Source organism: Narcine bancroftii, chromosome 5, assembly GCF_036971445.1.
Source record: "Narcine bancroftii isolate sNarBan1 chromosome 5, sNarBan1.hap1, whole genome shotgun sequence".
In the NCBI taxonomy this organism is placed as follows: Eukaryota; Metazoa; Chordata; class Chondrichthyes; order Torpediniformes; family Narcinidae; genus Narcine; species Narcine bancroftii.
The window spans coordinates 82,703,331-82,728,020 of record NC_091473.1 but is presented as its reverse complement, the minus strand read 5'-3'; the positions used below and the strand labels follow the sequence as shown (position 1 = coordinate 82,728,020).

Sequence of the window (24,690 nt, the reverse complement as noted above, 5' to 3'; positions counted from 1 at the left end):
CTCACGTGGGAAGAAGAGCGTCGCCCCTCACGTGGGAAGAAGAGCGTCGCCCCTCACGTGGGAAGAAGAGCGTCGCCCCTCACGTGGGAAGAAGAGCGTCGCCCCTCACGTGGGAAGAAGAGCGTCGCCCCTCACGTGGGAAGAAGAGCGTCGCCCCTCACGTGGGAAGAAGAGCGTCGCCCCTCACGTGGGAAGAAGAGCGTCGCCCCTCACGTGGGAAGAAGAGCGTCGCCCCTCACGTGGGAAGAAGAGCGTCGCCCCTCACGTGGGAAGAAGAGCGTCGCCCCTCACGTGGGAAGAAGAGCGTCGCCCCTCACGTGGGAAGAAGAGCGTCGCCCCTCACGTGGGAAGAAGAGCGTCGCCCCTCACGTGGGAAGAAGAGCGTCGCCCCTCACGTGGGAAGAAGAGCGTCGCCCCTCACGTGGGAAGAAGAGCGTCGCCCCTCACGTGGGAAGAAGAGCGTCGCCCCTCACGTGGGAAGAAGAGCGTCGCCCCTCACGTGGGAAGAAGAGCGTCGCCCCTCACGTGGGAAGAAGAGCGTCGCCCCTCACGTGGGAAGAAGAGCGTCGCCCCTCACGTGGGAAGAAGAGCGTCGCCCCTCACGTGGGAAGAAGAGCGTCGCCCCTCACGTGGGAAGAAGAGCGTCGCCCCTCACGTGGGAAGAAGAGCGTCGCCCCTCACGTGGGAAGAAGAGCGTCGCCCCTCACGTGGGAAGAAGAGCGTCGCCCCTCACGTGGGAAGAAGAGCGTCGCCCCTCACGTGGGAAGAAGAGCGTCGCCCCTCACGTGGGAAGAAGAGCGTCGCCCCTCACGTGGGAAGAAGAGCGTCGCCCCTCACGTGGGAAGAAGAGCGTCGCCCCTCACGTGGGAAGAAGAGCGTCGCCCCTCACGTGGGAAGAAGAGCGTCGCCCCTCACGTGGGAAGAAGAGCGTCGCCCCTCACGTGGGAAGAAGAGCGTCGCCCCCCCACGTGGGAAGAATAGCGTCGCCCCTCACGTGGGAAGAATAGCGTCGCCCCTCACGTGGGAAGAATAGCGTCGCCCCTCACGTGGGAAGAATAGCGTCGCCCCTCACGTGGGAAGAATAGCGTCGCCCCTCACGTGGGAACATAGTCACATATAGGCAAGCATAATACTCATACACACATCATGGACAATCAGTCACATCAGGCACACCATAGACTCCACACCAGGACGCACACAAACATTCACGACACAAAGCACAGACACACCAAACACATCGACATCACACACACACAACATAGTGATGTGTATCCATAAACATCTCACAGATTGTAATGGTATGGATTGTAGATGGATTGTATATAGTCATTGGCCTGTAAAGGCATGGGCTGGCCTGCCACCTCTCCCTTCCCTGCACTTCCCTAGCTTGGATCCAGGCCAACTCAAGTCTTATGTACAATAAAGGCTATCGTAACCCTCAGTCTTTGTCCTGGTGATTATTGGGGCAACTGGTAGTGCCCAACACAGAGATCACACACATATGCCACCCACATACACACACACTGCACCACAACAAACCACATAGATATCGCATACATAGAACACACACTTCACATGGGTAGACACCACATACACTCACCACACACAAGAACCATACATGCACACCACCCCCCCCCACACCTGACAAATATCCCACCCAATCCGCACACACACCTGTGCTCCATATTGAACCATCCTATACTACTCCTTTAATTGGCCCTGATTAGTCAGCCTGAATATTTAGGGGAAGAGTGTCTTCAGGTATCAAAGACAATCACAAAAGAGAGAAGGAGTAACCTTCATGCACTTTGGTAGAAGGAGTAAAGATAGACTATTTTCTAAACAGTCAGAGAATTCCGAAAGCATTGGTCCAAAGGGACCAATGATTCCCTAAAGGTTAGCTTGCAGTTGAATCTGCAGTTAGAATGGTAAATTCAATGTTAGTATGCTTTTCAGGAGGACTAGAACAGAGAAGCAAGATGTAAAGCTGAAGCTTTTTATAAGGCATAATCAGACTGCATTTGGATTGTTTTGAAGTTTTGGTCCCCATAATCAAAGGAAGGATGGACAAGGGGAGATTTAAGAGAGGGTTAATACATTAGGATAGCTCTGGGCCCAAACTCACTGCAGTTTCAAAGGAGTTTGGTGAGGGAAATAAACTGCATTGAGACCTACCACTCTATCCTGCTCTTTCAATATTTGGATGTGGAACAGAGATTTCCAGTAGTGGGAGAGTCACAGCCTTAGAATAAAAGAGCTGAGGAGGAATTTCTTCAGAATGTGAGTGATGAATCCATGGGATTCATTGCTACAGGCAACATTAGAGACCTAGTCAAAAGCCCCTTTTCCACTGGCATCCCAGTTAATAGTCTGTGCAATTTCCCGGAATAGGAAGCCCTTTGTGCCATTTCCACTGGGCCACCCCTAACTGGGTCACTAATTGCTTTTCTACTGAACACACTCATCCCTGGGAATCAGTGTGTTCTACCTTCAACTGGAAATGGGTGACTTTCTGCTTCCCTTTTCCACCGGTTATATCAGCACTCTGGCATCAGCAAAGTGCAGGGATATGTGTAGGGGTAGAGTCGGTTAATCCCTGGCATGACATGACGTCCTTTGTATCCAAAGGATAGATGTTCATTTTCTATTGGACCCTGTCCCAGTAAATTCCCAGTTAATTCTTGGGACAGAGTGCCAGTGGAAAATGGGCTTCAGAGTATACTTATAGGTTATAGAATGTGGCTGAGAGGAAAAATGCAACAGCCAAGATAACAATGCAGAGCAGACCTGATGGACCAAATGACCTAATTATGTTCCATCTAATGGTCTTTCGGGTGTTAAACATCAGCCACATAGGCCTCTAAAAATATAGGGATAGCACAAAGCTCATCTATGGTGAAAGTACTACTGTAACTTATGGACAAATGTCATTTATTTCCCTTTATGATATTCAAAATTGCTTTGTGAAATAACACTGAATAAACATACTAACTTAAGGGAAACAAAACTTAATTGCACAAAAATAAGTTACACCGGTCTGATAACTACTGCACAGCACAGGACAAGTCCTTCAACCCACGATGTTGTGCCAACCTATATATACACCTAAAAAAACTAAACCCTCACTACTTCATGACCCTCTTTCTCTCTTTCACCTACATGCCTGTCCAAGAGTCTCTTACATGCCTCTATTGTTCTGGCCTCCACCACCACACCTGGCCATGCATTCCAGGCACTCAACTCTGTAAAAAAAAACCTTGCCATGATGTCTCCCTTGAACCCTCCTTTCACTTTGTACAGATGTTCTCTGGCCTTTGTTACTCCTGCCTGGGAAAAAAGGGCCTGGCTGTCGACCTTATCTACGACTCTTGTAACCTTATAGTCCTCTGCTAAATTACATCTCATCCTCCTTCGTTCCAAAGAGAAAAGTCCTAGCTCTACTAAACTTGCCTCATAAGACATTTTCCAATCCAGGCAACATCCTGCTAAATCTCTTCTGCACACTCTCCATAGCTTCCACATCCTTCCTGTAATGAGCTGAGCAGAAGGCCCATCGGCCTTCTTAACTATTCTATCAACCTGCGCAGCAACCTTGAATGATCTATGCATTTCGACCCCAAGGTCCTTCAGTTCTTCCACATTGTTAATTATCCTACCATTAATCATGTACCCTGCCTTCAGGTTTGACCTTCCAAAAAGCATCACCTCACTCTTATCCAGATTGAACTCAATTTGCCATTTTTCTGCCCAACTTTGCATCCTGTCTAAATCCTGTTGTAATTCATAACTCCTCCAACCTTCGCATCATCCGTAAACTTGCTGACCCATCCCTCTACATCTTCGTCCAAGTCATTTATTTTTTAAAAATCATTAAGAGCGGGGTCCCAGAACTCCGCTAGACACTGGCCTCCAAGCAGTATACTTTTCATCCACTAATACTCTCTGCTTTCTAAATGCAAGCCAATTCTGAATCCACGCAGCCAAGGTTTCACGGGCCTCATGCCTCATGATTTCGAGTAAGTCTCCCATGGGTGGACCTTGTCAAAAGACTTACTAAAAACCATTTTCACCGCATCTACTGCCCTATCTGCATCAATCTTTTTTGTTACCTCCTCATAAAACTCAATTTGGCTTGTTAGGCATGACCTTCCCCTCTCAACACCATGCTGACTATCCCTGAGAAGACTGTACTTTTCTAAATGTTCATTCATCCTGTCTTTTAAGAATACGCTCTCAATAGTTTGCCCACCACTGATGCAAGACTCGCTGGTCTATAATTCCCTGGATTCTCACCATTACCTTTTTTAAACAAAGGGACTGTTTAATGTCAAATTGTGGTTGATGAGCAACAGGGATCTTCTATAACTCACTGCACAGATGATGGCAGGAAAACATCACACACACCGTTATAAATCAGTTCTGGTAACAACTAGAATAATAGCACCCAATCTCCTGAATTATGACAGACAAATTACAAAAAAAACAAAGCCTGGATATCCTCAAATACAATGGCAGCAAATTTTGTTTTCCTAATAACTTTTATATGCAAACCAACCACACCCCCCCAATACTCACAGAAGTTCTTGTAAAAGTCAACGAACAGGCCATTTAAAAATAAATAAGACAGGGACGAAAGATCAGAAGTCATAAAGATGTGGGGTGGGTGGAAAGAATTAGAGGGGAAATTCCAGTGCAGATGCAGAGATTGTAGTAAAAATACACAGAAGTGTTGGAGGATCTCAGTCTCGGACCATCCATAGGAGATAAAGATATATTACTGATGTTTCGGGCCCGAGCCCTTCTTCAAGGAAGAAGCAAAGAACAAGGAAGCATCAGAATAAAGACAAAACTGGCCGGGGGAGGAGTCCAAAAGAACAAAAGTGTTAATTCCATATGATAAGAGGAGAGACGAGTTGATTTTGGCTCTGTGAAAGGAGACAGAGGGGGAGGAGAGAGGAGAGAGAGAGAGAGACCAGAGTTGGGGGGGGGGGGGGGGAGAGAAGAGCAACAGGGGAAGGAGGAGGGGTTTAAACAGAAGTCCAAGAGGCCAATGTTAATGTCATCCAGTTAAGAATGTCCAGGTGGAAGATAAGGTGCTGTTCCTCCAATCTGTGGGTGGTCTCAGTCCAGTAGTGCATGAGGAAACCACAGACGGACAGGTCAGCAAGGGAATGGGACAGGGAATTGAAATGGGTGGCCACTGGGAGATCCACGCTATCGCGGGGACAGATCGGAGGTGCTCAACAAAGCAATCTCCAATGTAGAGGAGTAGATGACAGTATTATTCAGATGATCAAGATTCTCCAACCAGAGGAGCATGTATCCAAGGGTAGAAGAGCAGGAGATGACAGACTTGGGGAAAGGAAGCGTTAGAATATTAGGCCACAGTGAGATTTTTAAACATGGAAGAATATTATAAATTTTCCAAGAGAATAAGCAAGAATTATGTCAGATACAGGACTTGGAGAGATAGGGCAGGGAGCCAGAGCTTTGAATGAAAGGGGCTGGCCAGCATTCCATTGGAATTTTCAAGCAGGGCTTTTGACAGGGGTAAAGTCAGAAACAGGCAATGTTATTGATAGCATTAAACTCAAATCAGGGTCATGTATAACACTTGTGCTATGAACAAGTTCATAACAGATGCTTTGAAGGGGAATGTAGTTGCTGGCCAAACAGAAATACAAGATTAATTAATACATCTTTTGCTGAATCAAAGACTGTGCATAATACTGCAGATATACACAAAATCATTCAGGTGTTGTTTTGTAATGAACTATATAGACCAATTGTAATCTGCGTAATGACTTAAAATATTTTATCTCTGGCACAGCAAGAGTTCAGATCATAAAATGGACCCCAGTGTCTCTCAATCTCCAAATGCATTAGGTTGACAACACCTCAAATTCATTCCAACTTCACTTAAAATTAAAAGGAAAAAAATTATGCCAGTCTGTACAATTTCAAACAAAAAAAAATCAGCCAAAATAAGCAAATTTATTTTAGAGATCATCTTTCACATAGATAATTTGTATGGAAAAAGTGTAGCAAAAAATAAATGCCAAGTCATGGTGAAAGAGCTGTTTTGAAAGCAAAGTATTAGGAAGTTTTAGAGACTGAGAAAAGAGCCTAGGGGATTCAAAAAAAAGAGAAAGGTGACAAAAAGTTGTCATCAACAACAATAATGCAACGGAAGAATGGCTAGAAGCCAGGTCAAAGAGAGTATTGGGGAGAAGCAAGATAGAACGAAATGCATGTACAGGTACACAATCCTTTATCCGGACATCTAAAATCCGGAAAGCTCCCAAAAAAAAAAGGCATTTTTTTCCTGGTGCTGGTACAGCAGAGGGAGAGGAAGAGAGAGACAGCAGCATGACTCGGATGGGTGAGGGGGGAGAGAGACCTCAGTGCAATTTGGGTGGGTGAAGGGGGAAGAGAGATGGCAGCACGACTTGGGTGGTCGGAGGGGAGAGAGACACCAGCGCGACTGGAAGGGGGTGGATACGGCAGCACAATTCGGGTGGGCTTAAATCTGGGGCAGCTGGCTTTTGTTCTGAAATCCAGAAAAATCCAATATTTGCAACACACTGTCCCCCAAGGGTTCCGGATAAAGGATTGTGTACCTTTATTGATAGTGCAATGTTTAGATGAGTTTTGCTCTGATGGAGATGGAGTCACCTGATCTCATCAAGTCCTGCAGGCCAAGTGACAGAGATGTTTTGGGCATGAAACGTTGGAAGGTTTGGGAAAGACAAGGAACTGCTGGAAAAATATTTTATGAAAAACACCAATGAAGGTTTTGTTCAGAAGATGGTGTGGGCAAAGAACTTGGAAATGACAATACAGAGACAAAATGAGGTAATGTTACAGGAACAGAGATTTGATGATAAGATTTTAGAGTTTGAAAAATGTTATGTTTTTGCAAATGATTGCAATTGTGTGACGCCAATGGGGAAGGAGAAAAGGGCAGATTAGAAGGGCATGAATATCTACTGGAGTTTTCAGCTAGATTAAATTTTGGTTTCTTTTTGATTTAATATTGGCACAGTCCCTAAAGATGTTGCTTTTAATTAAAAAGCTTAACACTAACTACAATAACTCTCTAAATGAAAGATTTGAACTAGTTAGAAGCCTATTCTAGGCTTTGAAAATCTAAAAGCAGTCAGCTGCTATAATTGTCTGGTTTCAAGGTCACTGCTTTCTTATTAATATACCTGTAAAGAAATTAAATTAAAAAGATATTTTTTCTCTTTTTTTAAAAAAAATTAACTTTGCTTTCAACTACTCTCTTCTTTGGCTTGGCTTCGCGGACGAAGATTTATGGAGGGGGTAAAAAGTCCACGTCAGCTGCAGGCTCGTTTGTGGCTGACAAGTCCGATGCGGGACAGGCAGACACGGTTGCAGGGGAGAATTGGTTGGTTGGGGTTGGGTGTTGGGTTTTTCCTCCTTTGCCTTTTGTCAGTGAGGTGGGCTCTGCGGTCTTCTTCAAAGGAGGTTGCTGCCTGCCAAACTGTGAGGCGCCAAGATGCACGGTTTGAGGCGTTATCAGCCCACTGGCGGTGGTCAATGTGGCAGGCACCAAGAGATTTCTTTAGGCAGTCCTTGTACCTTTTCTTTGGTGCACCTCTGTCACGGTGGCCAGTGGAGAGCTCACCATATAACACGATCTTGGGAAGGCGATGGTCCTCCATTCTGGAGACGTGACCCATCCAGCGCAGCTGGATCTTCAGCAGCGTGGACTCGATGCTGTCGACCTCTGCTATCTCGAGCACCTCGACGCTAGGGATGAAAGCGCTCCAATGGATGTTGAGGATGGAGCGGAGACAACGCTGGTGGAAGTGTTCTAGGAGCCGTAGGTGGTGCCGGTAGAGGACCCATGATTCGGAGCCGAACAGGAGTGTGGGTATGACAACGGCTCTGTATACGCTTATCTTTGTGAGGTTTTTCAGTTGGTTGTTTTTCCAGACTCTTTTGTGTAGTCTTCCAAAGGCGCTATTTGCCTTGGCGAGTCTGTTGTCTATCTCATTTACTGTCTAGTAACCACATAATTTACAAACTAGTTTTTCCCCTTACTTCTTCAGCAAAAAACATTTTTTGTCCTTTTCCATCCAATCATTTATCCAGGGTCAGCACTAAGGGGGTTGGGGGGGTACTGTGACCCTCCCAACCCATTCATGGCCTTTCCCCCCCCCCCCCCCTCAAAAGATGTATTGAGACCCACAACCTAGCAACATCTGCTTCTGGCATCACAGCTTTATCAATGGCTGTCTTCATTACCCATAATATCCCATGCAGCTGGAACTCTTCTGCCAGTGCCAGTGTCAGGGAATTGTACATGGTTGCCGTCTGTAAAGTATCGTGACAAGGTTGATGAAATCCCCAGGGGTCATGGGTGAGGAACATGGGGCGGAAGGGTCCGCACAGCAGCCCATGGCTTCACAACTACCCTGGTGTGTGTGTGTGTGTGTGTGTGTGTGTGTGTGTGTGTGTGTGTGTGTGTGTGTGTGTGTGTGTGTGTGTGTGTGTGTGTGTGTGTGTGTGTGTGTGTGTGTGTGTGAGAAAAAAGCCAGATTTTAAATGAACTAACATTTTGGGATGATATTCTAAGTTTCGTCAAAAATACCATTTGCAAGATGGAAAGGGTCCTTTATAATTCTTTAAGCCCTATTTAAGCAACATTCCTAGTAAATGTCATTAATAGATGAAAGGGTGACTCCAGTGATTTTCCTAGCCATTTTGATGATCCTCTGTATTGACTTCCGGTCTGATGCTTTGCAGCTGCCATACCACATAATCAGGGTTGGTGCCAAGGGGAGGAATCTGCAGGCATTGCCCTCACATACAGCTACAGTTATCGCTCGCCGTCAGACCCACCCCCACCCACATCACTAGCGAGCGTCAAGCTTCACTAGAGTCTAGTTTGATGCATGCTAGTGACTCTCTCCACCTGCCCCAGGCCGTGTCGCTAGTGTGAGTCAAGTGTCACTAGGAGATAACTATGCTTGACTCCATAAAAGCAGTGCTCTCAGCATCTACATCAGAGTGGGGTAGATAATGGTAACAGCACCCCCCCCCCACACTACTGAGTGAGTTTATAAGCTTCAATCTATGCCCTCCTTTAACATGCTAGTGACTCCCTCTAACATTTGCTCTGGCGCCAATGCTCCACATAATAATGTTGCCAGATATATAGGACACCTATTTGTGCACCTGTTAAATGTTGTCAAGATGGAAACCAGTAGCCTTAGGAAGTGTAGGACTGCTGCACCTTCCTGACTAACAAGGTGTTATGGGTCCAGAATAAGTCATCCTTCATATCAACATCAAGGAACTTGTGCTCTTCATGACAGAACCATTGATGTGATTGATGTTCATCCTCCTAAATCCACAAGCATCTCCTTTATCTTATCCACTTTGAGACTCAGGTGGTTGTTCGTGCACCATTTTACAAGCCTCCCAACTGCAAGCTGACTCATCATTGTTGCCGATGAGGTCAACTTCCATTAACTGCTAAAAACTGGTAAAACAAATATTCAGGAAGTCATTGGCCCAAATTAGTTGTTCCAACAAGGCTAGCAGCAAGAGACACTGCTGCTACTCGATAGGCAAAACAAAGCCAGTACCTAATGACCTCTAATACTGTCCCACCATAATGTACTATTAAAAGTCCTGAGGTTGCAATTAAACAAGCATTCTGCTTTTCAATTCCTGATCAAAATCAGATCAGTAACTTGGATCTTAACTGAAACATCCCAAGAAATTAAGTGTTTCCCTTGTTCAGCAGCAAAGATACTAAACTATGATGAATGAGTTCTTGCCCCATGTTGACATGTCTCTCGGAGACCAAGCAGAAACTCTTTTACTAACTTAGCTCAATGAATTAACATTTTCAATCCAGATCTGAGCCTTCAGATAGTGGCAGGATTAAGGTATTTATTCTTCTTGAGAACTTCTAAGACATTAGAACCAGAGTAAGAAATAAAACAGACATACAAATGGTGTCAATAATGGCATTACAATCAAGAGCAAATTGGTTAAAATCTCCTGCCAGAACACAGCCCATCTAGATACTAGTGCAAACCTGAGGAAAAGCAGCCCTGTGAACATTAGATCTTGGGGCCATAAGCTCTCCAAGATGACAGCACAAGATACTGTTGAGACCATTAAAAAAAAAACAGGCAAATTATTCCTGGCAACTTCAAGATTCAATTTATTATCCTAATAATTCTTTCTTTGGCTCGACTTTGTGGACGAAGATTTATGGAGGGGTATGTCCACGTCAGCTGCAGGCTCATTGGTGACTGACAAGTCCGATGCGGGACAGGCAGGCACGGTTGCAAGGGAAAATTGGTTAGTTAGGGTTGGGTTTTTCCTCCTTTGTCTTTTGTCAGTGAGGTGGGCTCTGCGGTCTTCTTCAAAGGAGGTTGCTGCCCGTTGTACTGTGAGGTGCCAAGATGCACGGTTGGAGGCGAGATCAGCCCACTGGCAGTGGTCAATGTGGCAGGCACCAAGAGATTTCTTTAAGCAGTCCTTGTACCTCTTCTTTGGTGCACCTCTGTCTCGGTGGCCAGTGGAGAACTCACCATAGAACACGATCTTGGGAAGGCGATGGTCCTCCGTTCTGGAGACGTGATCCACCCAGCGCAGTTGGGTCTTCAGCAGCGTGGATTCGATGCTTGCGGACTCTGCCAGCTCGAGTACTTCGATGTTGGTGATGAAGTCACTCCAATGAATGTTGAGGATGGAGCGGAGACAGCGCTGATCGAAGCGTTCTAGGAGCCGTAGGTGATGCCGGTAGAGGACCCATGATTCAGAGCCGAACAGGAGCGTGGGTATGACAACAGCTCTGTACACGCTGATCTTTGTGTGTTTCTTCAGGTGGTTGTTTTTCCAGACTCTTTTGTGTAGTCTTCCAAAGGCGCTATTTGCCTTGGCGAGTCTGTTGTCTATCTCTTTTTCGATCCTTGCATCAGATGAAATGGTGCAGTCGAGGTAGATAAACTGGTTGACTGTTTTGAGTTCTGTGTGCCCGATGGAGATTTGGGGGGGGGGGGGGGGGCTGGTAGTCATGGTGGAGAGCTGGCTGTTGGAGGACCTCAGTTTTCTTCAGGCTGACTTCCAGGCCAAACATTTTGGCAGTTTCCGCAAAACAGGACGTCATGTGCTGGAGAGCTGGTTCTGAATGGGCAACTAAAGCGGCATCGTCTGCAAAGGGTAGTTCACGGACAAGTTGCTCTTGTGTCTTGGTGTGAGCTTGCAGGCGCCTCAGATTGAAGAAACTGCCATCCGTGCTGAAGAAGATAGTAAAGAGGGTTGGTGCGAGGACGCAGCCTTACTTCACGCCGTTGTCAATGGAGAAGGGTTCGGAAAGCTCATTGCTGTATCTGACCCGACCTTGTTGGTCCCAATTACATTTCGAGAGTGTATTTTGCATCATAATTTTTGTAGGGGAGATATTTAACTATGATCAGAATATTTTGTTGTAATTATATCTGTACAGGAATCCTTGAGTTCCTGACTCTACTGTGTGCAAATAGATAGTGATGAGATGGATTCTTGAATCAGTTATAAGCTCCAAAAGTATACAACAAGCAAACACCCAATTTACACATTGAATTGTACTGGTTAATTGAAAAGGTTATTTATGGAAGTGATCAAAAATGACTTAACTGGATTTCTTAAACCAACAGAAACTGTAGAAATGATTTTCAGGGTCTTGAATAAAAATGGCAAGATCACATATTGTTATAATCCTAATAATAAAACACTGTTTATATTACATGAAATTTCTTTTTGACAGATGCAAGGCAGACAGATTCACCACCAGCAGGAATTGCCTAAGCTCCTCTGAGAGCGAGAGCGAGAGCGAAAAAAGCAAAAACAGAGTCCCCGCAGAGTCACCAAGTGTCCATAGATTTTCCTCCAGCACTTCTGCAGGCCCCATAGCCACAGAATCCAGTCCAAACCGTAGCAACCCAAGCTCCAGATCCAAACCTCCGACATAGTCAGGAACCCTTCAGCGCCCTCGGCACCTTCTCACATCCCGGGTCCCTTCTAGCCAATTCAAGCCAGTCCGCAGCCTGGCGTGAGTTTCCTGACAGAAGTCTACAGCAGTCCACTGCTTCTGCAGGTTCCTTGCCTCGAGTTGCCAGCAACCCACTGCATGTATTGACCCCTCAGCCACAGAACCCCTCACTAGTCCACCACCCTGGTCACTGTCTCCTCCACTTTTCCTTCTCAGATTCTCAGACACTGGGGTGGGGGGGGTGGAAATCTTCCCGTCCTCTGCTTCCCTGCTCTGGTCTTCCACTTCCCTGGCATCTGCAGCCCCTCGTCTTCCATCTTGGAGGCAGATCCACGTTCACGGGATTTCAAATAAAACCACAGTCGGCTCCCTCAACTGGCCGTTCATAGCCCATGCAGAGCCAAAGGCAGTCAACTGGGCGGTTGGACCCCGCAGGAGATGCCACACTACTCCAAATTTGGCTTCACAAACTTGACCAATATCCAGCTAAACAGTTTGGTCAATATTTTGTTCCCACTTCAGACATAGTGTAATAATGGGCAGGCTTCAGAAAGATACTTCACTGTTGTAAAACATTTTGGGATATCCTAAAGGAAGTGGGGGGGGGGGGGAATCATGAAATACACTGTATAAATACAAGTATTTTTTGAGCAAACATTTTAAGAAATGCTCACTTAAAAATCTAATTACCACCACTTCAACTTTATCCTTTTTGTAAACCAATGGCAACATCCAAAAAATTATACATTAGTAGCAGAAAAAATAAAAAATGCTCCTTTGAAGACAAGCATTCAGACCAAAGCAAACTTCACTGAGAAACAAAACTCAAGTTAAGAAATAGTTTGTACCAATAGTTGGACAGAACACAAGAAAAACAAGTAAAAAGCCATATTGGCCCTCCGTTTGCTCCACATTCTAATCCCACTCATATACTATTTCCCCATAGAAACATTCAGCCCTTCTAGTCTGTGCTGAACTATTATTTTTGCCTAGCCCCACTGAGCTGCACTCAATCCATAGCCCTCCATACCTCTCCCACCCATGTACCTGTCCAAATTACTCTTAAATGTTAAAATTGAGCCTGTATTCACCACTTCAGCTGGAAGCTTGTTCCACTCTCCCACCACTTTCTGTGTGGTGTTCCCCCTAAACTTTTCCCCTTTAACCTACATCCTCTAATTTGTATCTCACCTAACCTCAGTGGAAAAAGCATATCAACATTTACTGTATATTTCCCCTCATAATTTGAAATACCTCTATCAAATCTCCCCTCATTCTTCTATGCTCCAGGGAATAAAGCCCTAACCTGTTTAACCTTTCCCTGTAACTCAGTTCCTGAAGTCCAGATACATCCTAGAAAATCTTCTCTGCACCCTATCTTATTGATATCTTCTTTGATGCCACTTTCAGGGAATTATGTATCTGCGTTCCAAGATCCTTCTGGTCTACCACACAGCTCAATGCCCTACCATTATGTCCTATTGAGTATGTCCTTTCTTGGTTTGTCCTTCCAAAATGCTCACACTTGCCTGCATTAAATTCCATCTGCCATTTTTCCAGTTGGTGTAGATACTTCTGCAAGTTTTGAAAACCTTCGCTGTCCACACCGCCAATCTTAGTGTCATCTGCAAACTTACTGATCCAATTTACCACATAATTATCCAGATCATTGATATAGATGACAAACAACAATGGTCCCAGCACCAATCCCTGAGGCACACCACTAGCCACAGTCCTCCAGTCTATACACCTCTCTCTTCTTCTGAACCAGATCCCCAAGGTTCCCTAAGCTTTGTCTTTGATCCTGACAGGAACATACAAACTCTGTACTCTCAAAATGTCACCTTTGAAGGTCCTCCACTTACCTCATACATCCTTGCCTGAAAACAATTTATCCTAATCCACACATTCTAGATCCTTTCTCATTTCCTCAAAATTGTCCTTTCTCCAATTTAGAATCTCAACCCAAAGCCTAGACCGATCCTTCACCATAATTAACTTGAAACTATGATCACTGGATCCAAAATGTTCCCCTTCACATACTTCTGTCACCTAATAGGAGATCCGGCATTGCACTCTCTTTAGTTGGTACACCTATATATTGATTTAGAAAACTTTCCTGAACACATTTGACAAACTCCAAGCCATTCAGCCCTTTTACAAGTTCCTTTATTTTTTATAAATTCCCTTATTAATCTATCAATCAGATGACTCCAAGTTTGATGACAACAACCATGGCTTTAACCTATTTGAAAGATTTCTCTTATCCCATCCTCCCCATCTCCTTTCAACTCAAAACTAACCCTCTATCTTCCCCAGTTCCAAAGAAGTGTTTTTCACTGGAAAAGCATTTATTTAGTGGTGTCCCAGTCAATCAATTTCTTTTTGAAATCAACTGCATTCATTAAAAATATACTTCAATCACTGAGCAGCAATTTGAGGAGGCAAATTCCAAAGATTCACCCCAATGTAAGTGAGGAACTTCACCAAAACTTAGTCCTAAATAATCTATTAGTCTGACTCTTGGGTCCAGACTCCTGAGTCAGGGGAAAATATTCTCCTTTCCTGTGATTTAATTATTTGTTTAGAGGCATAAATAGCAAACACACACAGCGCAGCCAAGTGAATTCCTTTTTCTTCACAAGCCCATAGGATTGCACTTAAAGATACTTTAATTACAGGTACATGGATAAAATATGGAGAAAAAAGTATGGCACAGAAAGCCAAAATGCAACACTCAGACAAGCTTCCCAACATATCCCAAAATCCACCAGATATATGAAAAATCACAGGAGGGAGTGCTGTCAGTAGCCCCTTTCATTCAGTGAAAAAGCCTGGAGTAGCTATGAATGCACTGTGGCCAGCTCCAAGGGGCCGACTGCATTCCCTCTGAGGGAAGGATCATCGGTTGAGTGCTGAGCTCTGCCACCTCATATGAATGTACATCTGCTAGTTCTAGGGCTGGGCAGACGATGTCGCTATGAAGCACTCAGGCTATGACCCATCTCCCCTCTCTCTCCCACCCACTCACCCCTCTCCCTCTATGACCCCCTCAGGGCAGGGGCAGCTGGCGCGAGCCATCAGGTCAGGCAAGAAGGGACAGTGGGAGCCATCAGGGGGGAGGAGCTGGCCGGTGGGTACAGTCAAGGTAGGGGCCATCAGGGCAGGGGCGGCTGGAAGGGACTGTCAGTGGGCGGCCAGTGTGGGCTATGACAGCCCCACCGGCCATTTTGGAACCTCACCAGGCTGCTTCAGCCTTTGGGGCCGCTCGTCAGCTGCTCAAAACACGGCAGAACAATGCCCGTCTTCCCTACCCATAATTCCCCATGCAGCTGGAATTGTTCTTGGAAACAGAGCAGTTCCAGCTCTGTTGCGGATTATAGGTAGGGAAAACGGCCATTGCTCTGCCGCGTATCTACGGCACCAGTCTCTCCGCCTCCATCGGCTCCAGAGGGCACTACGGGGCGCCGCTCAACGCAAATGTGATGCAGGAGTAGCCTTTTAGTGTGTATGCTTTCCCTCTCCGCTTGTAGCCGGCCTCCAGGTGGAGGCCTGGCATGAAAGGGCCCAATCTTGGGTCAAGTTATAATCTGTAAATCAGAAATCTACAACTGCAAGACCAATCCAGACAATACTCCTGACACTTCAATGCTCCTCTGAGACTGCCATTGTTTGCAGATTCAGACACATAAATGCCGAACAAACCTTACCAGGTACATTAAACTCATGCATAGCAATTATCAGGCCAAGATCTTTCTATCTGGTCCCACTTGCCTAGCAGATGCTTTCAATATGGTTTTGAAAACTGGATTCAGAAACATTTGGAATACATCAGGGACCACAGTGGTTCACTATTCCCATCAGGTGTGCTGGTTAATATTGTGCCAGCTCTCAGGATCTGTACTGGTTGGTTGTTCAAGAATGTTGTAAAAGCAGCACCTTCACATCATTCTAACTTGGCATCATAGAAATGCTTCAAGCAATTAACATTAAAATTTGCACTGTCATTTAATATAATTCAATATGTTTGTGTGATTTCCTCCAAGCTAGTGAAACAGGTATTCCTGATGAGCATGGGACTAGTTGCAGGGCTGTCACGAACTTAATACTAAAAAAAAATCACATTTGTCAATATTTAACTTGTAATCTTCCCAAGATGATGCTGGTAATTTGTGTGCACAATCATCAAATTGTAATTTTTAATAAATTCCATCACAGAAAACTCACCACATTTAAGGGCTGGAGACACTGGTACTCCACTAAGCATGCCTTGATCAAAATAAGTGCCATTGTAAACAGAGACGTGTGACCAATAACATTGCCCTACCCTCTGCTTTCCTGTCCGCTGCTCTGCCAGTTGTTTGGCAAGAACCCCAGCCTTCTGATGGTACTAACAGACCAAAATTACCCATAGCTTGGTCTATGGAGAGGGTGTGAGAGTAGAGATTGGGTTGTATGGCCCAAGATCTGGCAATCTCCCTTCCCACCACCTCCTGGATATACCGGAAAATGCCATTTCTTCTTTGCTTTTGGCTTCTCAGCCTAGAGACAAAGGCAAAAAAAAAAACCCAGAAAATTGTTATCAACAGGTCTGGGAGCATCTGCGAAAATAAATGCTTTTCCAGTGAAAAACACTTCTTTGGAACTGAGGAAGATAGAGGGTTAGTTTTGAGTTGAAAGGGGATGGGGAGGATGGGATAAGAGAAATCTTTCAAATAGGATAAAGCCATGGTTGTTGTCATCAAACTTGGAGTCATCTGGTTGATAGATTAATAAGGGAATTTATAAATAAAGGAACTTGTAAAAGCTGGAACATGTAGAGGGGAATGCACAGTGATAGAAGACGACCCCACCGTATGCATCTTTCCCTCCAGATTTCTAAAGATATCATTCCTTTCTTAACACTCTTTCATTTCCACCAACTATTTCTTTTCCTATGTAATTCGGTCAACTAGCCTGTGCTCCCCAATTGACCTACAATACCTGGTATGTTTTTGAATGGTGGGAGGAATCTGGAGCACCTGGAGGAAACCCACACAAACATGGGGAGAACGTGCAAGTTCCTTACAGACAGTATGGGATTTGGGCCCCAGTCCCTAGTGCTGTAATAGCATTGCACTAAGCACTAAGCACATGCTGCCCATCGAGGAACTCAGACTTTTAAGATGAACTTATTAACTTACACTTTTTCAAATCTGGTGTAATACTTTCAGTGCTCATAACACAATTTCCTCTACCATGGAGAAAACATGCTAATCATATGACAGGTTTGTGGAGCACCTGTTATGAGACTGTAGGTACAATTCAATCTTCCAGTGGCCCATCACATTCTCAATCTAACTCCTATCTGTGGGTTAGACTCTCCTGCTATAAAGGCCATGTTTGATGATCCGTATCTTTTCTTCTACCAATGAATGTGGCAACATTTTAAACTCAAAATTTAATTCAACAATTTCAAGTAACTCACTTTCTTCCCTCCCCAACAGTTCTGACCAAGAGTTTTTAACCAGAAATATTAGCTGGTGTCCTTTCCACTGATGCTACTGAGTGCTGTTGAGTGTTTCCATTATTTTCTTTTCATTTAAAATTTCTAGATCTTTTTATTCAATCCTCAAGGAATGGAGAAGACAGAGGTTTGCACCAGATTCTCACCACAGGCCTAAACAAATGTTTTTAAAAGAACAGGGGAGAACAGGTTCTGTGGAACAGAACCTCGAGCTCTAATGAATTAAAGTCAGAAATGGAACTCTGCAGAGTAGCAGAAAGCAGAGCATCACTCACAGCACAATATTTTCTTACAACCACTCAGTTCAGAGTCCAGGGATTGGGCACTTGAAGAATCTGTGACACATTGGGTGGCATCTTTCAGTGCTTCTGGGAGTTTTCTTTAGAGGTTGGGAAAAGGAAGTGCATAAGCCTATAGGTACATTAGCTCTGTCTTTTGTGGAAGGGATCAAAGACAGATCTTGTTAAAATGCATTGTGGAAAGGAAAGATGTACCGATTACATTGCATACACAGTGCCAAATTGCATTCACTTCTCAAACTAATTAGTTCCATTTTAAAATATGAAATGCTGTTTATATTGCACCAAATGTTAGAATACATTTATTTCAAAATTAGAAGTCATATCTCAAGTGATTTAAATACTAAATTTGGATCACCTCGACAGAACCACAGGAGGCTAGAAAACATGCATAATAAATGAATTATTATTTAGCAACCTTGCCATTATATTCAATATCCTCCCCAATGAGGACTTGGTACCATAAGTTCTACAAAATACAATTTTTATTTTGATAATAATTTCAACTGATAAAACTATCTCTTTTTAGACTTTAAATTGTATCAGTCTGAATTTTTCAGATCAGTATAATATGATTTGGTTGGCATGCAGGATAAAGAATCTAAAAACATCATCTGCAAACTAAGTTCCTGTCAAAATATAAAAGTGTAAATATCAACAATATGCACAAAATTAATTTGTTTAGGAGTAATAAACATGTAAACAAACACAAAATTTAATTACCATAGGGGTCAAAATCCTGGAAGAAAGACTTAAAGTAATGGGAAGGATTATAATGAAGATGAGGAAATCACATTTTCACTCAGATGGCATGGATATAGAGCTCAGTGCCTGAAAAAGATCATCAAAGCACAGAGTGGGATGCTTATTTTTCCAATCCAATTCATTGAACAGATCAACTAGGTCAAGAGAAATTCCACTAGGCTGTTGAATCATTTCAGTCTAGCAGCAGTTGGTATCAGACAACCTGCAGCTAAACGAAGGCAAATCTGAGATCATCCTATTTGCCTCCAACTCCACCAAAATTATCACCAATACCCTTGACAACTTAGCCACCTTCATTAAACCACACGTCAAATCCCTTGGTGTGATATTCAAGTTTAACAAACAAGTCAATGCCAGCTCTGCACTATTGCCAAAATCAAATCATTCCTGTCACTGAAAGACCTCAAGAAAGTTATCCATGCCCTCATTTTCTCCCATTTAGGCTACTCCAACTCTCTTTACATGGGAAATAGTCAGTCATCATTACCTCATCTGCAACTGGTTCAAGAAAAGGGACCATATCACCCCTATTCTCACCTCCCTCACTGGTTATCAGTACAGCTCAGGATAGATTTTAAAGTTCCCCAGTTTGTTTACAAAGCCATCAATGGTCTAGCCCCCTCCTACATCATCGATCTCCTAATGCCCTACTCCACATCAAGATCCCCCAGATCGACCAACTTAGGGCACTTGGTTGTTCCGCGCTCAAATCGCAAACTCAGGAGAGATCACACCTTCGCGATAGCAGCCCCCAAATAATGGAACAACGTTCCCCCCTCCATCAAATCAGCCCCTTCCTTTCATTCTTTTAAATCCACCTTGAAGTTGTATTTTTACTTGCAAGCGTTTTGAAGTGATTGTGGATTGTTACCATGTTGTATGTACAATTCTAAACCCCGGGGACCTGCACTTTAAATAGCTCCTTAACTTAAGATGTAATTTATGATCTGCACAACACTTTCTTTGGTCAACATGAAGGTTTTAAATGAGCTAATAGATAAACTAAACCTAGCAATGGGTCCTTTACCTTGGTGTAGCTTTCCAATATCTTTAATACAAATAAAAATCAAATATTTAGTCAGCAATTGGTCAATAGGTTAAATTTGATCGCATCACAAAGACTAGAAATAGAACTCATTATTCAGCTCATAGAAATGCCAATTGGAAGACGGGACAAGTTTATCTGACTCCACAAGATGTTGCTGCCGATCAGGAAATTTTGTGATTTCTAAACCAGAAGGTATACTGTCAAAGCAATGGAAGCAGCAATGGACAATTAATCATTGCTAGAGATTAAAAAGAACGCGTCTCACAGCAAAATGACTATTTCTGGCAGGTGGAGAAGACGATTAACATGACTAGCTTTTCTAAACTTTCTCCTGAGAAAGCCAAAGTTTTTTTTTTAAAATTGATCAAGAAATCCACATCCAACCTCAGTGATTGGGAGCACTGAATCCCAACCTCTAATTCAGTAGGGTAATTGTATGACATCTGCCAGGCGACCAATTCAAATGTTGTGGGCTCTGAATGGGCTTTGAATGGTTGCTTTAATTGAAATCCTGCGACCGGGGGTCTGCGCCCAAGATAATCAGCAAGAGCCTCAAGGGGCTGCAGACTCTGGGATAAGGGAAAATCACATACCCCAACCCCCCCTCCCCCCCCACCCACCGTCTGAGAAGGAGATGCAAAGGAAGCAACCCACAGGATGGTGCGCACTGTGGCGGACCACTGAGGGACCAGTGCATGTGGCGGGCTGCTGGCGACTCAAGACGAGGAACCCATAGACGCTGTGAGCTGCTGGAGTCTGTTGTCAGGAGACTTGCGCCGGGCTGCGGACTGCTGGACTCTGGCTCAATTTGGCTGGAGGGGTACCAGGTATCGGAGCCAAGATGTGAGGAGGTGCCAAGGGCGCTGAAGGGTTCCTGACTGTGTTGAAAGTTCAGATCTGGAGCTCAGGTGTCCAGTGGTTCGGACTGGACTCTGTGTGGCTAAGTTGGCTGCGGAAATGCAGGAGGTGAATCTAGAAACACTCATTGACTCATGGTTGGGGGGAGGGGGGGGGAGGAGTCTTTTTTGCATCTCTCTCTCTCTCTCTCTCTCTGACTGTAAGAGGCACTGTCTGCCTTGAATCTAACAAGAAGAAATGTCATGTAATATGATATTTTTATTATTATGATAATAAACTGAATCTTGTTAACTACAGTCATCATACTGCAAATAATATTCAAGGCTACAATTCCATCTGCATTCTTTGTGTTACACTCAATAGGAATGTAGTAGATGCAATATATCTAGATTTCTAAAAGACCTTCAAAATGTACCTCATAAAAGTCTAATAAGTTAAATGCACGAGTCCATAGATGGCATTCAACAAAAGGATCACTGCCGTGAACACTATTATTTACCATTTACTTTAGTTATTTAGACCTTAAAATAAAAATTGCTACCAAATTGAGCAGAGGGAAGATAATACATTACAGGGACAGCAGTAATAGGCAAATAGGTTAATACCAAAAATATTAAAGTTATGCACATCAGGATAAGAGGAACAGACCGGGAAGTCTGTTGATGCAGAGAAGGGGGTAAACATGGAACTCTGGGCTCCAGTCAGAAAAAAAAGATAGAGAAATGTAGGAAAAAGCACCTAGAAGGAAGAATAAACACTAAAGAAATGGAGAAGAAGGGAAAGAAACCGACTCAAAAGGAACTGTCAATCCCAGTGCCACGAGAAAACCAGGAGCGGTGGTCTCGTGGAAAGAAAATGGTGGAACCTGCTCGAGGCATCCGCAGGAAGAAAAGACCATCTATGACCCTGCCCATGTGTAGTGACATGGAGATTTTAATTCAAAAGGGGAATGTGTGTAAGTTTATTTCTATAACATATACCATATTCCAAAGTGAGGGCTCGAAGCAGGGTTTATATGGTGCAGAGAAAGGTGGAGGTCGGACTTGGGCACAGCAATCCACGAGGAGTGGTGGTCAGACCTGTGTCGAGACATCATGACAGCAGTTATTAATGTCAGGTACAGGTTGGTGCAATTCAATTTCTTGCACCAGCTGTACTTCACACCACATATCAAAGTCAGAAATTTCAGAAAGGTGCTTCAGGTGTGGTCTGATGTGGAGGTTGGAACCTTTGTTCACTCCATCTGGCTATGTACAAAGATAAGACCCTTCTGGGAAGAAATGGAGGATATTCTGAAAAAAAAAATTACAAAAGTGGATTTTCCACAGGATCCGGAGTTGTACCTTCTTAGCGACATTGGGGGAATGAGTTTTAGACTGTCCAAATACCAAATTTCATTCATAAAGGTCACCTTGTCAGTAGGCAGGAAGATTATAGTGGTTTCGTGGAAGTCCAACTCCCAATTAAATACCACAGATGGAATATGGAAATGCAGAGTTGCATTCCCCTGGAGAAAACCACGTACAATTTAAGAAGGAAACATAATACATTGATCTGAGTGTGGCAACCCTATTTGAAATACATTGTATGCAGATTTGACCAGCCCTGCTTTGAAATATGGGTCCTGAAAAATACATCCCAGCAGGGAAATGAGTGGGATTAAGGAAGTGGAGCATGACACAGATGACATGTTTTTAAATTTTTTTTTAAATTCTTGACCTTTTGTTATTTAGTAACAGTGGTCATTTTTTTCTTGGCTTTTTCCTACATTTCTGTAGGGGTCGTTGACCCCATCGGTATTTGTATCTGTATAATTTATATGTATTGGGGTGGGGGCAGAAATAAATACAGTCTCTGTATGTTATACGAGTATTGAAAGGGATTGTATTGTTTGTTTGAATGTTTATGAGTCGATGAAAATCAAAATTAAATATTCAAAAAACGATGAACAGACTGGGCTTTTATCACTGAGAAAAGGCAGAGTAATCCGAACAGTGGTGAGAAGTGGAACTTTGTAACACTGAGTGGTTGAAGCAAATGGGATAGATGGGGAGGCAGGGCATGCCTGAAAGAAAAAGTTAACTGCAAGCAGCTTGAATGGAGAATAAATGACAACATTGACTGGCTGGGCCAGGTTTGTGCTATATCTTAGTAACCAAAAATAAAATTTTAAATTGGCTCAAATCAACAAATAATTTTGCAAAGATTATTCTTCTAGGATTGCAAATCAGAAAGATGGATCGCTAGAGAAATAAAAATTAAATTGCACCACAGCAGTAGGAAATGTTACTGTTAAGATTGAAATTAAAAGTGTAAACAAAGCTTTCAGACAATTTTAATGGAAAAATAAAACGTTCTCCTCTCATCATACTTGGCATTCTGCCAATTTCCAATCACAAATAATCAACAGAATCAGGCCATTCAACCCTCTGGTCTTCGCCACCACCCTGACTGATTTTGCATCTTAAACACATTTTATTTCACCCTCTAAAACAAAGATGCATGTAAAAATATTAATAATTTCTTTCACTTAAAAATTTCAGGACATTTTTGCCATAATAATGTAATTTTTCCCCCACTGTCTGCTCCTAAACTTACTAAACTTCCATAACTGAATTTAGAAACCGATTATGTTACACACCCATGTTCTTTAAATTTACTTCCTACTTATTTTTCATATTAAACACGTAGCACCAAACACGTAACACGTTGGTCACTCTGCACGGTGGTTTCCCTTTACATTAAGCGCAAATATGACCCGCCAGTAAGTAAACTAACCAAGACCCAAAAAAATTTGAATAAAATGAATAGTAAGTCTATCACAAAAACAAATGCCATGTTCCAGAACCATTTAATACTGCTACATTTTTATTGCAAAACTAGCATGTGCCTGTTCCGGTTGTATGATCACTTCCTACTACCGATGTGCTGCCCTTTCTCTTGAATGAATGAACTGCACCTCAAAGGTAAAGCGGATCGAAGCCCACGTCGCCTATTGGCGATCCTCAGGCACGTGACGCATCTGCTGTTCCGCAGCCGGCCAACGAGCACGTCGCATGACTGGGAACAGAAACCGATACATTTCCCATTCATCTCGAGTTCAGTTCCTCCTTCCACACAGTGAAGCAGCCGGTGGTGGGCAAGCGCTCGCCGGGGCTGGCAGTTCATCAAGCTGCAAGCCACGCACGGCGTTTTCCAGCGTTCCACTTCTTCCGGCATTCAGAAATGTGCTGGTACTCACGGCAACTGTCTTCATCGCTGTTGTCCGTACAATCATCGTCCCCATCACAGCGCCAGAGCAACGAGATGCACCGATTATTCCTGCATTGAAACTGCCCCGCGTCACAGTGCAGCCGAGTACCTTAACGGAAGGGAAGAGGTGGTTGGCAAGGTTTAACATTGATAACCCCCCCCCCCAAAAAAAAGCAAATGTAGAAAGGCAGAGTGCATGATGCACCTTCCAACGCTCCCACCAAAAGTGCTCCTGGCTTTTAGAAATAATTGTAGAAATACTGACATACCAGGGAACAGCAGGGGCTCTTAAATTCAAAAACTCCAATTAATGTTAATATCCATAACATCGGTTAAAACGTGCACATTTAGCGTGTTGGTAGGAGATGAAATTCAATAACCTTCCGCTTGCCTTTTTCTTTAAATCCTCGAAACACCATCGCATTCAATGAACTGGAATGATACCGCGACCTCCCGCTGTTAATGACTTACCTATTAAGATACAATTTAAAAAAAATACAAGTACTGACCTTCAACCACGTGTAAATTCAATAATAACAACGCGAACGAAAGAATCCACATTGTCTCTTTCGCTCATCCCCTGATGCTGCAACCTCTCGCCCCAAATATCAGTTCTCTGTAGGAGCGGAGCCAAACGGCGGCTCCTGACGTCGACTTAGAAGGAGGAACGTAAAGTTAAGGCGCAATCACAACCTCTTGCAGAAGCCCATGTGAAACGAACGACAATCTATTCAATGGACTGAAGGACAAAATTCACCCCGCCCCATACCCATTCTAAGCCATGTTTGCGGATGTAATTTAAACGTGCAAAGTCCCGAGGTGAGAATATTTCATTTGAATCTCCTGGAATGGACGGCAAATTAGTGACCTAAATAGAAAATTAAGTTGAATGTTGGTGACCCCAATGATCTGTTTCAGGAATGTGTCTCTTCACCAAGCA

General features: G+C 43.8%; 1 protein-coding gene across 3 annotated transcripts in view; it reads right to left on the bottom strand.

Moving 5' to 3' along the window:
* Positions 1-24,444, bottom strand: part of lrp8 (low density lipoprotein receptor-related protein 8, apolipoprotein e receptor) — a 172,479-nt gene extending 148,035 nt beyond the window's left edge. For all 3 annotated transcript variants that reach the window (XM_069938108.1, XM_069938109.1, XM_069938110.1), the window contains exons 1-2: positions 24,260-24,444; positions 23,740-23,859 (exon numbers count right to left, since the gene is read on the bottom strand). In XM_069938108.1, coding sequence (XP_069794209.1) covers positions 23,740-23,859; positions 24,260-24,311 — 172 coding nt within the window. In that variant the 5' untranslated portion in view covers positions 24,312-24,444. The remainder of the gene's footprint in view (positions 1-23,739; positions 23,860-24,259) is intronic.
* Between the last annotated feature and the right edge of the window lie 246 nt (positions 24,445-24,690).